The sequence below is a fragment of the Pezoporus occidentalis genome, unplaced genomic scaffold, assembly GCF_034315485.1.
Source record: "Pezoporus occidentalis ecotype Australia unplaced genomic scaffold, CSIRO_AGI_Poc_V1 ctg1, whole genome shotgun sequence".
In the NCBI taxonomy this organism is placed as follows: Eukaryota; Metazoa; Chordata; class Aves; order Psittaciformes; family Psittacidae; genus Pezoporus; species Pezoporus occidentalis.
In genome coordinates this window covers 1,458,082-1,474,466 of record NW_026912778.1, presented here as the reverse complement: position 1 = coordinate 1,474,466, position 16,385 = coordinate 1,458,082, and the positions used below count along the sequence as shown (strand labels likewise).

Genomic DNA, 16,385 nt, shown 5'->3' with positions numbered 1-16,385 from the left:
TTCAACTCAATTGGAGGTAAAACATTTTTTGTGGGCCAAATATCCCAGCCCTTGGTCCCACGGCAATCTTATCAGACAGCACAAGCACTCCCTGGGAAGTTCTCAAGCAGACCTAAGCACCACTTCCTATTTCCACTTCCACCAATATTTCTCTGCCTGTAGGAGTGGGAGCTTTCTTCCTTGGTGGGAAACTTGTTCCTCAAGGCATTTTACTCTATCTCAAACAGCATTTTGTCCAATCGCAGTGGAATCTCTTGTAGCTCCCAATGGAAGAAATCCAGTTTATGAGATTATATTTATTTTTAAGTGCTTGACTGTCACTCCTAAGCCCTTTGGCCTCGTATTGACCTTTAGGATTTCAAGACAAAATACTATTCTACTTGTACTGCTTAAACAGTTTTAGCTTTGGGATTGTGTCAGACAGACAAGTGACTGCAACTATTATAAGAGTCATTTTCCAGTATGTGGATTACTAGCATGTGGCCACTTAAGCTAATTTTATATGGGATCAGAAGCCTTACAGTCTCATGGTTTGTCACTCAGCTGCATGTCCTGTATGCCCAAAATCCTGCATCCTATGTTCAGTCAGGCTCTCTCCAACTGTATGTGTACAGAAAACCAAAGAATATGGTGCATGGATGATTATCAGAAGGCTTTGATATAGAAAAGGAGTGAGGAAGACTAGCAGAATTTTGGTGCAAGACTTAGTTGGTGATATAATGATTACTTACATCTGCTGTAGCCTTGAACTCCTCATTACATACAGGGCAAATCTCTTCCTCAATTCTGTGATCCTTGTTGCCATTTATGTAAGAATGAAAATGGTTAAATCAGTTGCCCACCGTTAATATCTGTATTATTTCATGTCACATCTTTTAATCAAATCACAAAATTTGACTGCAGAGTTTCATATTTTCAAACCTAGGTATTATTTTCTTTTTTGCAGCTGTCAGTTCCAAAAACTCCTTGGCAGCCCTCTCAGCCATACCACATAAGGATTTATTAATACAGGTCTCCGCTCTTTCCCAGGGCTTGGCCATTTCATACCAGTCAGCCTGCGCATCTGCCTCTTGCTTATCTGCACAGTCCCAGTCATAAGAATTCTGGCAGAGGCTGAGCAAGTGTCCTTTAGAAAAAGACTAACCCAGTTGATATGACCAACTGAACTGCACTGCTTCACTACAGTTTCTTAGAAGTAGTGAAGTCAGAGCAGAGGAGCTGCATGGAGTCTTACAAAGCCTGGGTGAAAGCCCAAGCTGTACAGACTACTGAGACAGCCTAACAGCCTACAAGTATGGAAGACAGCAGGAACTGGAACAATCTCACTCCTTTTCTCTCTTGTTCCTAGCTGTGGGAGCCCTTCTCTTCCCTTGCCCTTACACTAGCAATGACAGGAGCCAAATTAAACTTGTTAACCCAGCAGGCAACTATCAGCAGCTTTTTTGCACCCAGACTTAGGCTGCATCACTCTATGAGCAATTCAATGAACAACAGAACAAGCCACAGCACAAGCGACTTGCAGATACAGCTAGCATGACAGAGGGAGCGACTGAACAGGGCAATGGGGTCTTCCCCTTGTTACAGGGATTTGCCATTAAATTGTTTCAAGCCCTCTTATGAAATCACAGAATTAGAAAGAAGGAGGCAGCTACACAATTTTGCAAGAAGAGAGCTGGGGTGAGTTTACAACTCACCAGCACCATCATTTGATGAACTTTTCACACTGAAAAACCTTATTCTCATGAACACCAAATCTGGTTAACCTCTGTAACATACCACCGTTTCTGCAGGACCAGTAACAGGAACACAAATTACACAGGAGTCATAGTAGACAACACAACAGGCACTTCCCTTTATTTCAAGTGTGTGACTGCAAGCATTTAGCACCTTTGAGCATAAGTTCCCATTTTGTTTTTCTTTCCAATCTTTGTTTGCCTAACAAGCAAACCTCAAACACTTCAGTCTATAGGTAAGAAGCGCTTACACCCTACAAGTAGGGTTATACCTCAAATGCATTCAAAGATGTTCAGCATAATTACAGTTTTTGTTCCATAATTAAGGACTTTCCAGTAAGCTGCAAAATACTAAGTTGAGGTCATGGAGTTAGACATAAATTGAACACCTTGTTATTTTAAGCTCATTCATGTCAAGTCCATCAACCAATTAATAACCTAGTAGGCAAAAAGTGTTACTCATTCCTGTTAGGCTGAGTAATTTTCAAAATGGGATATACACATTTTTCAGAGAGCTCTTTTCATAGGCGTTTGAGTTAAATGTCAGCCACACAGGTGCGCAGAACCTCTGCAGGACCTATTCCAGCAGTCAGTGTCTTCCCTTTCCATTATTTTTTGCAGTTAGTTTTCACACTATAAGTGTTCTTGTTTTCACAGCTAAGTGGGGTAAAACTTCCAAAGATGGGAATAGTGCTCAATTAGGTTCCACATTTTGCAAAGACTTCCTGTTAAGAGATTTCTTGCAACATTTACTTACTCCACTACAGGGTTACCAGATGTCCATGCACTATTAGATCTCACCTACAATAACTAGAACAGTTATTTGAGAAGTTTTAAAAAGGAACATACCAAATACCATTTATGCTCATTTCAGAAAGTTTATTGCACCAAATGCCGCAAAGAAATAGACCAAAATGATAGCATACATAACTATAAGAAAAAAGTCCATGTAGCTCGACATTGGTACTCAGTCATTCCTAAAAAAGCCTATGCGCTCCAAACATGCAATAACAACACACTTTTTTTTTTTCTTTTTCTACTATGGAAAACCTGCTATGTATGTCAAATTAGCCCACTTGACCTGAAAAACACCCCCAGCCTAGGGTGCATTCAGCAGTTCAGACTCAGTTTTGATTTGCATCTTTGAGGGATAAATGATCATTTTATGTAAACTTTATATACAAGGATTTGGTGTGTCTGAAAAGGGTTTTTGACTTTAACAGTAAAAGCAGGGAATGGGGAAGGTCATCTAGAACTCTGGAGGATGCCATAATGAATGTGAATTACAGAACCAGTGTCTACATGTTTCTTCTGGGCAGATGAAAGTTGTATGAATTAGTTCTGAGAGTACCTAGATAATTAAGATGTTTAGATCTTGGTATCATTTGGGGTTAAAAAATTCATTTAGATTAAATACCATGGTTTAGCAGTTTTTCCTTGCCTCTGTGTATGAAGGTTTAGTCTTGCCTGGAAAACAAGCATACATTCTTTAAATTGCACTGTGTAAACTGCACTTATGTGGGATTTCGGAAAGACTGTGCATTCCCACTTAACCAAGAAAGTATGTATTTAAGTTTACAAAAAACTACATAATACTGATAAAACCAACTTTGGAATATTTGAAAATCAAGCTACATTATCAATTTTAAACACACCTGTACATTCACATAATTTTTCATCCTATTAAAATAAAAACAGAAACATGCCCTAAAGATGTCTAACAACACATCTGTAAATACTTACTGCCCTGTCATGCCACACTAATTTACATAAACAGCAAGACGCTACCAAAACCAAGTTAAAGACTTAAGAGTCAAAAGAAGCCCTAGAAGGTGGAATCCTGTCAACTGAGGTAGTACATTTGGTGGAGGGGAAAATATGTATTTAATTTTCTGTAGTCCAGAGCCTTTTAAAGGTAATAAACAGTTTTTTCTTGGATTTTCTTCCTCCCAAACTAAAACTATGAGAAAAAAGATAGTTCATCATGTAAATTCTGAAGAGCAGCAAAATGTTAGAGAAAGCAGCAAGAACTATAAAGTTTTAGCTTGGGCTGAAGACAATCCAAGTGCTTCTGACCATCAGCTCCATGCCACCCCACAGCTAACTTGAAGTCTTGCCCAAAGTCAGATTTAATTTTTTTTTAATAGCTGATAAGAGTAAAATCAGGTGCTACTGATCATGGCATTAGTCTTGCAATCACTGAATGTTGGCTTATCTTTGACTTCCTTAGGTCACTGTGATAACAAAAGCACATATTTCCATATTAGCATGTATTTCTTTGAACAGAATCTGTTCAGATAAAAACCCAATACTTAAAAGAATAGGAACTGACTTTTAATGAACTCTGATACTATTTAAGAGTGCCATGGAATAGAGAAAGTACATGAGGATTTCTATACACATTCAGGGAAGCAGTTTTGTAGCCTTACACATGCGTGCACACACATTTTCCATCACAGGGGTAGTTTAGGAACATGTGACCTGCTCTATGGCTCTTACTTGGTCTTAACTTTAAGGAACAGAGTGGTATCTGCTGACAGCTATATGCAGAGGTAAGTTTACTTTCCAGCAGACAGGAGTCACAAACAAAAGATAGGAAGAGCTCTCTTAACTGTAAGTAGTGCGAGAAAACATGAACCATAGAGAGATTTTAGCCTTTTTAGGCAGAATACTAGGGACAAATATGAAAATGTGATAAAAGAAACATCTGGAATGTCAGATCAGAAACCCAGCATACAAGGAACAGCTTTAGAAGCATTGTATCAGAATATTAAGTAATCCTCCACTTGGAAACAACCTCTCTTCACAGTAGGTCAGTCTACCTATTTCCCTCAAAAAGCAACACAAGGTTAATCAAGACCCCTATCACATTTAAACAGCTCACAATATGCACGTTTCATTATTCCAAATCACTGAAAGTTTACTGTAGAAAAGTCCAAACATCCAGATAAATAAAAACACTTTTAATAAAAGTGTGTCCCTTCAGTGTTAAAAAATCTGTAATCACCAATGAGGAGAATTCACAAAGAGTGACCAGGAGTTTCTTATTAGAATTCACTAATCCCAAGCAATTGTGTTGCTAGCAATTTGATTGCAAGCTCACCATTTCAGACACCTTATTCATGCTGGCTCACAACAGAACAGTCCAACATTGAGTTTTCCATTTCTTCAAGAATGTTTGTTCTGATCCTTTGTTCTCTCTCCTCAGTCTGGTCCATAGTTTCATATCCAGCTTAACAGTACTTTACACAAAAAAGTCAATTTTTTACATTCATGTTATTAACCAGATGAAAACAGTGAAATAGAAAAGTTTATTTTGCTTTCTAGAAACATAGAAGGCCAGTATCAACTAGTGGAGAAGTAGTTTCTGGTCTCAGAGTAGTTACCCTATTAAGGAAAGGCACCCGGATGACAGTTCAACATTTTTGCAGAATCAGAGGGTAATTGCAAACATTCATAGTAATATCAAATACTGGGGTTTGCCCCCTACATTTCATTTTACTTCAAACAATGCTCCTTTTATTTCTACTTAGAGACAACTAATAGCTGGAAAAAAGTAATACTTGTGACTAAAGGTTTGGTGAGGGGATGACTGTTGTCTTCTATTTCCCCAGTAAGATTGTCTTCGATTTGTGCCCATTGCTTGGTGCAGTGCATGCGTACAGACATGCACTAACAGCACTGGTATTTGACAAACATGTTTGTCAAATTCATATTCCTTGGAAATAGTAATACTCGATGACACTAAGACACAGGTTTAGTTCCCAGGACTACAGTCATAGAGAAACTCAGAGAGTTACTGAAGTTGCATCAGCAACAAATGTAAACTTGTAGCAGAAATTCCATAAGGCTTTCCAACAAAATCCCTATCTCAGAAGTCCATTCCATTCCACTTTTAGCCACGGGCTCATCTGAATGTCTCCTCATTAAAACAGAAGCAGCCACAGCTTTCTTAACCTCTTCTCCTTCAAGGGAAAAGCCACATGATCTCATGAACAACTCCATTCCCACACTGCATTTGGCTGCTGAATCCAGGTTCCTTGTTCTGAGCCCATCACGTCTACTATACAAAATCATGTGTATGTTCTGCTAGAAAAAAAAGTCCCATCTAATACACTTGTGTATAGGAATGTTATTTACATATTTTACAGCTCCTCCTCCCCAGCAAAGAAACATATACCACACCACATTCACAAGCATAGTATTACAAAATTCATTCTAACCCACTTGTTCTTTTAACTGTTACTTCATGGTTTTGAGCAGCGTTTTGGATGGCAGCTCCTGGTCTGCCACTTAGTGTTAACTTTTGTCCTCTGAATAAAAATAAAATGCAAGGATGCAGTCACTTTCTTGCTTTAAGTCAGAAGTGAGATTGTAAGAAAAACCTGAATGCCTTTTACGTCATGTAAACTGAAGTCCTCCAGTAAAACATCCAGCTGAAATCAGAATCAGAAGGTGTAGAAGGTACAGGCATCACCTGCTTTCCTCAGTGTTCCCCTTTACCAGTGTTCGGCACCTCTGTTCTTCATTCAACATTCCCATGTTATTTGTTTCACTTTAAGGGAATGACTATCCTGAGATTTTAATTTATAAGAGTATTTGGGCAACATACGGGGAATGAGTACTTGCTATAGCAGCCAACAAAGGCAAGTCATTGGATTCAATCCTAGAAATGAAAAAGAGAGACAGACTTTAAAATATACAATCACCTTCATAAAAGAAACACAAGAAGATTTTTTTAATCCATTTTAAAGAAACCGGAAGTGTCTTGTTACACTGAGTTAACTCTTACATTATTATTTATTCCTATTACTTACATATCAGTAAAGGTAGGTAATAATGTTTAAAACCAAGAAGTATGCTGCCCTTTAAGTCAAAAGATAGCAGTACTGCATTTAGTAGTGTATAATCTTTTGGGGTTTAAATATTTTTATTTATTTGCCAAACCATAAGCCTCAGCTTTAGTCTTACCAGTCAGTAGGCACCCATAAGCCCAGTTTAAGAAAGTACTAAACATTAGCTTATGAAAGATGTTGCATTTCATGTTTTGAGTATAACTCAGTTCACCATACAGTAGCACACTTATCGAAAGATGACCAAAAGCTGGAATTAATTCATTATTATGCAATAACAGTACCAGGAATGCCTCTCAAACACAATGTTCAGTTTCCAACCATTTCCAAATGTAAAGCTGCTCAAGGGCCAGGACATATCTATATATTTATACATATTTGTACATACATACACACACTGAAAAAAGTTGCTTGTTTCTGGGTTTCACAACTTGCATTTCCCAATATGAAACCTTGAATAGTCTGGATAAAGATAAATTAAGTTTTACCTACAGTGCTAAAACTCATCTTTTTGGGAATGTGTATTCACTTCTTCACCTTCCCCCTCTTCTGCTGTCAGCAGGTGCATCCCTAAAGATTGCATGCCAATCAAGTACTATTGCTAGAAGACAGCTACCAAAGAGGATATCTGTTTTTCTTACGCTTGCTTTTTGAGAAGCCTTCTTTGCTCAAGATACAACTGTACCACCTAAACAAACATTTTCAAGTATTTGTTGGGACGAAGCTTTCACTAAGGAGACAGACAGAAAGAGTACGTATGAATGCACGGATAACATCCTAATGACCCAAATCCAAACTTTCTTCATTCTGAAGATTTAAGAATGACAAGTAACTGGTTCTTGCTGTAGAAATATTTCCTGCTGATTTCCAGATTGTTTTATTAGATACACAATAAAGTGATAGCGATGAAGAAGCAAGTCCTCATGGGAACAAGATACTAACATTCAGAAACTGGAAAAGAAAATAACAGCCCCAAGGTTTGCCATTAACCAATACCTATAATACTCACCCCAATACCATTCCTAGTTCTTTTACATGCACTCTTGTATGTCCTCGCAGATATTCTGAAAGCATTTTGCTTTTGAGATACATCTCTTGTAGTCTATCCTCAAGATGCATTATGCACTGTAAACACAGACCACAACCCTCAGAATGGCTTTAAGAATCACATGCAAACTTTACAGGAATGTAAGCATATAATTTCATCTTCTACCTTAGCTATAACATCTTTCAAACTAAATCTCCACATAAAAATCTAGAAGAGGCAATTGATTTTGTTACAGGTGTGCTGGCACCAGCAAAAAGCTATCACTACTCCTCAAAGGGGAATGCCCTCATAAAACTGGGGCATTCCAGCTTTCTCAGGCACCATAAACAGCACATCCATTTTTCCCTCAAGTCAGCCACAGTGTTTCTGCTGACTTATAGTTTTAACCAGGTTCAAAGACACTCAAGACATCTTACTAAGAATCAAACCAGAATACTTGGTTCATACGTGATGTTTGTTGTCAGTATAATATTTTGTGAAAGACTCAGCTTAGACACAGTTCCTAAAATTGCCACTCTACCTCTAGGGATCTGCATTCAAGAAATTAAGAGTCAAGAACTAGAAAACACTATTATCTTATCTGTCATAATTTCATAACTCTTTTGCTCACTACTTTACAATAGAAGCTAGGTTACAAATCCTCTTTAGCCATTTGTTTTAATTAGTTCTAGGTACTTCTAGTTTAAAATTGCTTAAACATTTGACACTGCTTGCCAAAAGGTAATAGTTCAAACTGAAAAAACAATTTAATCACTCCCCTTTTCTTTCAGCAGTAGCATGCTAGAAACATGTATTATCTTTAAATACAGTCATGTGATGCATGGTAATTTCTCATACACCAACTGCAGGACAGCAGATGAACCTTAGCTTCAAAGAGAGAGATTTATTTTCATAAGACAAGGACAGTAGGTATGACGTCTTCACAAGATGAGTAGTAGGATGCCTTATCAGGTATTTTGTTCTAGGACAAAGGTATATTCAAATTGATATATTCCTTATTTCCACCATGATGACCACTTCAAAAAAAGTTAAATTAGTTCCGCTCTCCAAACTCCAGGAGATGAAAGCAGGAAGTGCATGCAGAATCTTGTATTATCAAATATATAATCATCTGGCAGGCACAGACAGCAATTAAAAACAGTAGCAGCTAATAGCTTCAGACCATCATTCAATGTAATTTTCAAGTTGAATGAAAGCCGTAAGTATTAGAAATGAGATCCTGTGAAACCAGTTTTGGTAATTAAAAAATAATAAGCAAAGAAAAGACTCATACTTGTAGGTAGTCTACCATGTATTTTCTGGTCTGGAGTAAGATGAAGATTTTTAATGATACTCTGAGTTTATGTTAGGTCTTAACCATGGAAGATAAAAAGGCATTTTAAAAACATGCTACGCAGTAGTAGAACAAGATCACTGACACCAGTGGAGAAAAGCTTTTTGACAGTAGTTTATCTGTTTGCTTCAAGTGAGTTTTCAGTCAATTCAGTATACTTGTAACACTTCCGATTCTAGCTGAAAGGGAAATATTCTTTTCCATTACATGCAAAAAGCCCACAAGCACTTCCTCAGGGGTTGAGGGGAGCATGCAGCTGATTCACAAAGTGGCAGTTCAACATATTTCAGTGTCAGTACTTATGGCAAAGGATTATGGATTTTCATTTTTTTTTAAGGTGTGAGGGAGTAAACAAGGAAGAATCCCACATTATTCTAAGAGAGATTCTTTATATGCAAGATTATCTGCTCCTCCTGTTGCAAAGAATCAAAAGACATTCCTCCCCATAAGCTTGGTACATGAATCCATTTTGTTCAAAATGTCCAAAAGTTTGATTTTTGCTTTTGGTACTGTTAGTTAGCTTCCTCTGCAGCTTTCCTCATTGACTACATGGAAAAAAACAAAACAGAACAAAATGTCAAGTCACTTCTAGGAAAGTAGCTAAAATGAGTTCAAAGGTTCAGATAAAACTTGACATATTGCTGACATGCAGCAGCTACGATTATCACTTCCTTTCCATGCTTCAAAGCTCTGCAGTACGGTTACCAGTCTGAAGTGCCACAACAAACGTATCATTACTTGCCTTTCATCCAGTTTCAAAAGTTGGGCTTTGAGTTTTGTGATATCACAAAACCTCAAAAACTTACTCATCTGAGCAGTAAATGCATGTAAAAAAAGTGCACTCCTAAAGGGAACTTCAAACATACTGCATTATGTTAATCTCTGATCAATATGCTTTTGTCAAAACTTAAATCAATAGAATCACTACAAAAGAGTCACAATTCTCCCCCTAGAGTTTAGTGGAACACAGCTTCCATGCACAGATCATTTTGTTTTAGTAAAGAGCTGCAAAATCCACTACCAGAAGGATCGAAGTGTCTCTTAATGTGGATTATAGCCAATTTCCAAACTTCTAGCACTGTCACTTCACTGTGCCTTTTTCCAAGAAAAAAGGAAAAAAAAAAAATCCCTGAAAAATATTCTACCTCCAAACCCCTCTCACATCATACAATGCATACAGAAGCTGCATACACAAATGCAAGGGCAACATAGGAAAGAACAATTCAGCTGCAGAATCAACTATTCAGATTAGAAATGCCAGCATTTAAGGTACTACTGTGCAAGTGTTAAGATACAATTTTAGCTGAAGTTGCATATTTTTCAATGCCCAGAAGAATCCAGAGACAACGACAACATACCCACGTATTTTGCCTAGCATTTGACTTCAAGAACTTAGCGTAATCAACACCACTAATTTTATTCAAAACAGTGCAACTAATACTATTTACAGCTGCTAGTGTTTAGCTCTATCTTCCTCTTCCATCTGCTAGTGCAGCCATTACACAGGCTCCTACAAAGTTTCTCAAGACTATCTGCTGAAGGACAAACCAATTCAGTTAATTGAAAAAGGGGTGACTACTGAAAAATCCACCCTATCTCCCCTCATCTACAATTACGTGATAAAACTGCATTGTAATTACCACTGTGAGACTTGTGGGTAATTTTGTTGTAATCAGCAAAGCCAGCATTACTGATTTGCTCTGATGAACTCCACTACTACTGAGGACAGGAAAGGATGTTGTGGGACAGGGATAATGCAATATGACAATCCCCTGCTGCAATCCATCTGCCTCCAGGTGTTTTCAGGTTTCAGTCTCCTCCCAGCAATTCTATGGAGACACTGGCAAGGTTATCTGAGACAGCACTTGCTGACAGAATTGGCTAAAACATGCATAAAACAGAAGGATCAAGTAAACATAGAGGCACAATTATTTGGGAAGGAGAGATAAAAGGCATCCCCTGCATGGGGTTAGATCAAAAGCCCAAGAACAGAAAGTTGTATGCTAGAAACAGGCTTGGGTAGATAGAAGCTTCAACAACATAAATAGAAGTGTGAAAATAATACAAACAAAAAAAGAAAAGCCAAATTTAAGAGCCCTAATCATAAACACACGAGAACCATACTAGAATTGCCTGAACAACTTTAGTTTTATCATATGCATTTGAGTAGTTAACTTTAATCTGACCTATTACATGTAAATTACAGATAAAACAGTATCTGTTACTGGACTGTACCATTCATTCTCTCAAATATATTGTGTCAACTCTGTATCACTTCAGGCATTAGTTCACTGGTACAGCAACACAGTTTACAAAACTCTGCTCTTCCTACTTAAGCTAAGCAATCTGCATTACCTACAGTCTCCAGTAAAGAAATACTTACAAAGTCAGCTGGGACGTTGAGTTTGTAAAGCTGTAAAATAGACTGCAATAAACTGGATACTTGACTTGAAACCAAAACATCCTTGCCTAATTTCATATTGTCCATCATCTTTCTCTGGCTTGTAGCTACTTGTACGTTCCATTTATCTGTGTCTGCAATAATGCAAACAGCTTCTGCTATGGGCTCATCTAGCACTGGATGCTGCAACAGATAATACAAATATTATGTGACACTTTCACATACATTTCCTCAACTCAGTTTTGAGGTTCCACTTTTAGTACACTGAGGCAGGGAATAAGAAAGCAAACCAACAGGAAACCAAAGGCATCTCAAAAATGACAAGGAATACCAACTTCAGTGACAGAGTTTACATCTCTCAACACTGAGTCAGTTAAGTCTTAACTGACAATTTGATCAAGGCATTTAAGTAGTGCTTCAAAATCACTACTCCAAAACTTTTTTCAAATATTCCACCCTCCCTGAGAAGACAAGTTCTTTCCAAAATGGAAAGAATAATAATTTTACTGATCCAGTGATGGTGAAAGCATATTTAATGTTTCAGAGCTATATGAAGGATTTCACTGTGCATAATCAGACCAATCTGGTATTGCTTAAAGAAGTTACATACACATGCATCACTGTTCCAGGTAGTACATGAACTTATTCCAGCAGGATGATTAATTGCTGCAGAGCAGCTGTTGACGATTACTAGATAAACATTTAAAATTGCACATCAAGGTCACACCGTTACTTTAGTGAAAGGTTAGTTATTAATTACATAATTTAGGAGTACCTGAAGTGGAGTAAGAACATGGCAAAGTTACTACCTACAGACAATTACTTGTCCGTAGTCATCATTTCTGCTACAGTTTAGTATAATATAGGCCTCCACAAGACTTCATCTCCCTTGCAACACATGCCACTAATGGCAAAATAAGCTGTTTCAACTTGCACATAATTTTATGATATATAGATAATTGTCAGCGATTGTGACTGAGAAGCAGTTTAAGGTTTTTTCCTTGTTTGTAACTTGAAGTTGCAAACAATCTTCCTTGTGCTTATCTCTGAAGAGAATCCTTAAGACAGTATAAAGGAAAGCACATGTGATTCTTGTGTGAACAGGCTTTGCACACAATGCATTAAGGGCTTACATCTTCCAAGAAGGAAGACAGGTGTGGCTGTTACAAACAATAAGTAGAAAGAAGCCTATTCAAAGGACCTGCTTCTGTAGATCTTAGTTAATATCACAACTACTGCTATAACTCAGAACAGTATATTAACTCACATGCATTGCATGAAGTAGGTCTGCTAATAGACACTGCTTGAGTTTTTCATCATTATTTATTCCATGCAGCACAAGATCAGGCATATACGTATGACAGTAACCACCTAGAAGTGATCTTCCAAAATTTTTCACGCATTGACTGCTGATTGTATTTGACCTGAAATACAGAAATACAAAGCATGTAAGATTCTTGCTTGACAAACTGATTCAGATTTTAAATGAATGAGAAGTTTGGTTTATCACCCCTGCTTCTATTGTAAGTATTAATCAACACTGTACTCAAAATACACAAAACCAATTACTGGTGCTCTTTGAAAGAAAGATTTTTAAAAGCTGAACTTGAACAAGGTTATCAATTCCTCTGAATTTATAAAAAGGCAAATCTTAAATGTATTAGAGCTTGTGATATGTATGAGCTCCATGTTCTGCAGCTAACAGATTGCTAAATTTGAGTTTTCTCCAACTCAGCCCAAGCAGCAAACTTTCTAGTGACCTACCTTAAGTATCAGCAAGCTCTATTTGCACCTGTAAAGCTCAAAAGTTTTCAAACAAGATGCCCTTATTTATTTCAAATCTGTCTCTGATTTGTCAAATTTGCTTGTCCTTAGATGTTCTGTCTACATTAAATGTTTCAGGCAGCTTACATGAAAAAGTAATCAACTTTTTTTATTAGACAAATGAAGGGCATCTTTGTCACAAATTTCATTACTTAACCCTGCTCCATCTTAGTTTTCTTTTTACCAAGTCTGGTTACAAGAATTCTGACCACATCAGTGTCTGTTAGAGATTTGTTTGCAAGGAACTTACTCAAGATCCCAGAGGATTTCAGACTTTAAATCCTGAACACTTCTGAAGTAGCAAACTTTTGACTCCATTTAGTTCTAAATTAAACCACTTTACCTTGGTAAAGGAAGTTCCACTTCTGCAAACTCTTCAAGTCTTTTGCTTACATTATCATGATGTACTTCAGAGATACAACAATCACCTTCTTCATCACTGGCTCCAAGAGCACTGTCTGAACTCTCATTCCTTGGAATGTCCCCTTCAGCTCTGAAGGAGCTTTTCCTTCCAGCATCCCCATAGGGGACATCTTTAGCACCTACTTTAGGGGAATCCTGTCTGACAGCAGAACCGACTTCTACACAGCTAGGGGAATAGTTCTCCAGATTGCCAGAGCATAAAGTTCTAGTTTCTTTCAGGCTTGGCAATTTTACAGTTTCTAAATTATCCGTGGGCATAAGGGGTTCACTAGATATCATGTTCACTAAATTCATCTCAGCTTCTTTACTTTCTGTATATTGGTGAAGTATATTCTCCTTTCCCACACAAGGCGAGATTTGTGCATAACAAACATCACGATTACTGAAGGGTATAAATGCAGCTTCGCAACTTTCTTTTTGATTCTGGGAAGCATTCACAGGCAGATTTGTGGAACCTGAGGCACAATGTATCACCTCTGGATTTTTTCTCAACACTTTCAGATTTTCTTCCATTTCTCTTCTATGAGTTTCTAAGTCTGACTCTGGTGATGCTGAACTTCCAATCTGAAAAGTGACCTTTTCCAAGTGTGAACTCCTGTGGCCAGACCTTTCAGGACAAGGTAAGGCAGATGACCTACCAGACAACTGGTTTTCCACTTTTCTCTCATTCTGATTCTTGTTCTTCTTTATCTCTGTTAAATCCTCCAATTTAGATGGCTCTTCAAAGTGGTAGGATACAACTCCTGTATCGGTGACAATTCTTTTCCTACCATCAGCTGTTCCCTTACGAAAACCGCTAGTTAGACAGTCAACAGATGCTTCGGAGTTCTGACTGGCCTTTCCTATCACTTCTTTCTTCTCTTTTGAAGAGGCTGGGACAGCATGAGTGCTTTCTGGGTCATGTGCCCACTCTGTGACACTATTGTTCTTACTTTCATCATTCTTTGGAGGTAGGATTGGAGGCACAAGAGCAGGTTCATTTTTAACAGTGACAACAACATAATCAGACTCCTCTACCTCTCCCCTTTCTAGGGCAGTTGTGATCTTGCTTCCATTTAGCACTTGCTCTTCTATCCCAGCCTTCTCACTCCATGTCAGCTGATTTTCCTGCAGCTCAGAGCACCGAATGAAGTAAGTCAGAACATAGAGCAAGCGCTGCACCAACTCCTTGCGTTTTCCAACAATAACAGTTCGAGTCAATCTCACTGGAGAGCCTATGGCACCATAGAGATCACCTATACAGGAAAGCAAATCACATGTTTATGTCTGGTTGTGATGTAAGCCTAAATTCAACATATTTTGAAACAGCATTTACTAAGGACACAAATCAGATAGTTTGTTTCTTTCACAGCAAGTTCATAAGAGTTTAAAACAAAGACTAACAAAAGCACTTCTAGTATTTTTTTGTCCAGAAGGGTTTTGGTGGTTTTGTGAGTAGCTGCTATTACTCAATTTCTTTCTGTTCAAAGCCACTAAGGATTTTATTTACATGATGCTTACAAGATATAATCACTTGGAAACTGACACAACAGGGGGTGAAAAGGAATATAGATCCAGCTATACTGTTTTCTATTTTATGACATATTTTCTTTCACATTAAAGTTGTTTTATTTCAGTAACTTTTTCTGTTAAGCACAAGAATTTTCATACAGGTAAAATCGAAATTATTTCTTTCAGGACCAATATAAGAAAAGCAATAAAGGATTCAATATTAGCTTAGTAAACAATGTTCTGAAAAAAGAGGCATGTAACTACCCTACTGAGCTAGGCACATGCACTTCTATGTACTCAGAGTCAACCTCACTAACATGAACATCTATCTTTGGCATGGGATGGCAGAGAACTAGAAAATGTATTCACTAAAAATACAACTGTAAAATGAGAGGTAGAAACTACAACAGAAGTGTGTTCCCCATCTCAGTTCCCCCCAGGAACTGCCTATTTGCTAGTTCATTTATCCTGGAGAACTGTTGGGGTTTTGTTTTTTTAAACAGAACCAAGGTCATACATATCCTGCTTTCAACATATTTGTTTGGGAGAGTGGTAACTGTCTTTAGCTGCCTATAATCCTCTATCAGTTGAAGGGTTTCTGCCCTGAAGTTCTGGGAGAGGTAAGCATAGACAGTAAATAAGGTAAGATCTCTTATCAGAAAAAGATGGGTTAACTCAAGAAATGTCTATTACGAGGTTCAGTTAACCCAGTTGTCTTCATATGACAATTATTAGTGAACACTCACCTAACTGTCTTGCCTAACCAAACTATGGCTGATATCACTAGCAGACAGGAGACAACCACCAGCTCAATTTTCTGTATCCATCAGAAGTGTTCACCTTGAAATCAGGCTTCTCTGAAGAATGACTTTATCAGCTACCTGCTAATCTACCCAATCTGTTTAGGTGGCAAGACCTTGCTCAGGGCTGCTCAAATGTTTTGGACCAAGTCTGCAACCAGGATTTTGTGCTAGACCTCAAGAAGCTACACTAAATGAAAGCTAAAAATCAGAGCTTCAGGAAAGTTTCTGCCAGGAGCAAGAGGACCTCTGGTTTCAACATGAGGAGACTAAAACATAAAACCCCCCCACACAACAAAAATACAAACACATTTATACTCAGACCCCTCTTCACCATACATAACATAAAAGGAACAAGGCTCCTGACTCCATCCAAGGATCAATGAGACAGTAATTCCACTTCTTTCAGTTACCGTCACCCCTGCCAAGACCTGCCATTTCCCATAATGTTAGCAGTGCACTGGGGAAGCTGCTGTGTG

At 37.9% G+C, this 16,385-nt stretch overlaps 1 protein-coding gene across 6 annotated transcripts in view; it reads right to left on the bottom strand.

Annotated features, from left to right (window-relative positions):
• Positions 1-2,591: 2,591 nt before the first annotated feature.
• FNIP2 (folliculin interacting protein 2) overlaps positions 2,592-16,385 on the bottom strand; it is a 50,801-nt gene continuing 37,007 nt past the window's right edge. For 4 of the 6 annotated variants that reach the window (XM_062608452.1, XM_062608745.1, XM_062608373.1 and 1 more), the window contains 5 exons: positions 13,536-14,850; positions 12,636-12,792; positions 11,351-11,551; positions 7,596-7,711; positions 2,592-6,399 (listed from right to left, as the gene is read on the bottom strand). In XM_062608452.1, coding sequence (XP_062464436.1) covers positions 6,321-6,399; positions 7,596-7,711; positions 11,351-11,551; positions 12,636-12,792; positions 13,536-14,850 — 1,868 coding nt within the window. In that variant the 3' untranslated portion in view covers positions 2,592-6,320. Of the gene's footprint in view, positions 6,400-7,595; positions 8,596-8,621; positions 9,513-11,350; positions 11,552-12,635; positions 12,793-13,535; positions 14,851-16,385 lie in introns of those variants that run through there. The other 2 variants (XR_009962813.1, XM_062608660.1) reach the window with 2 other exon arrangements.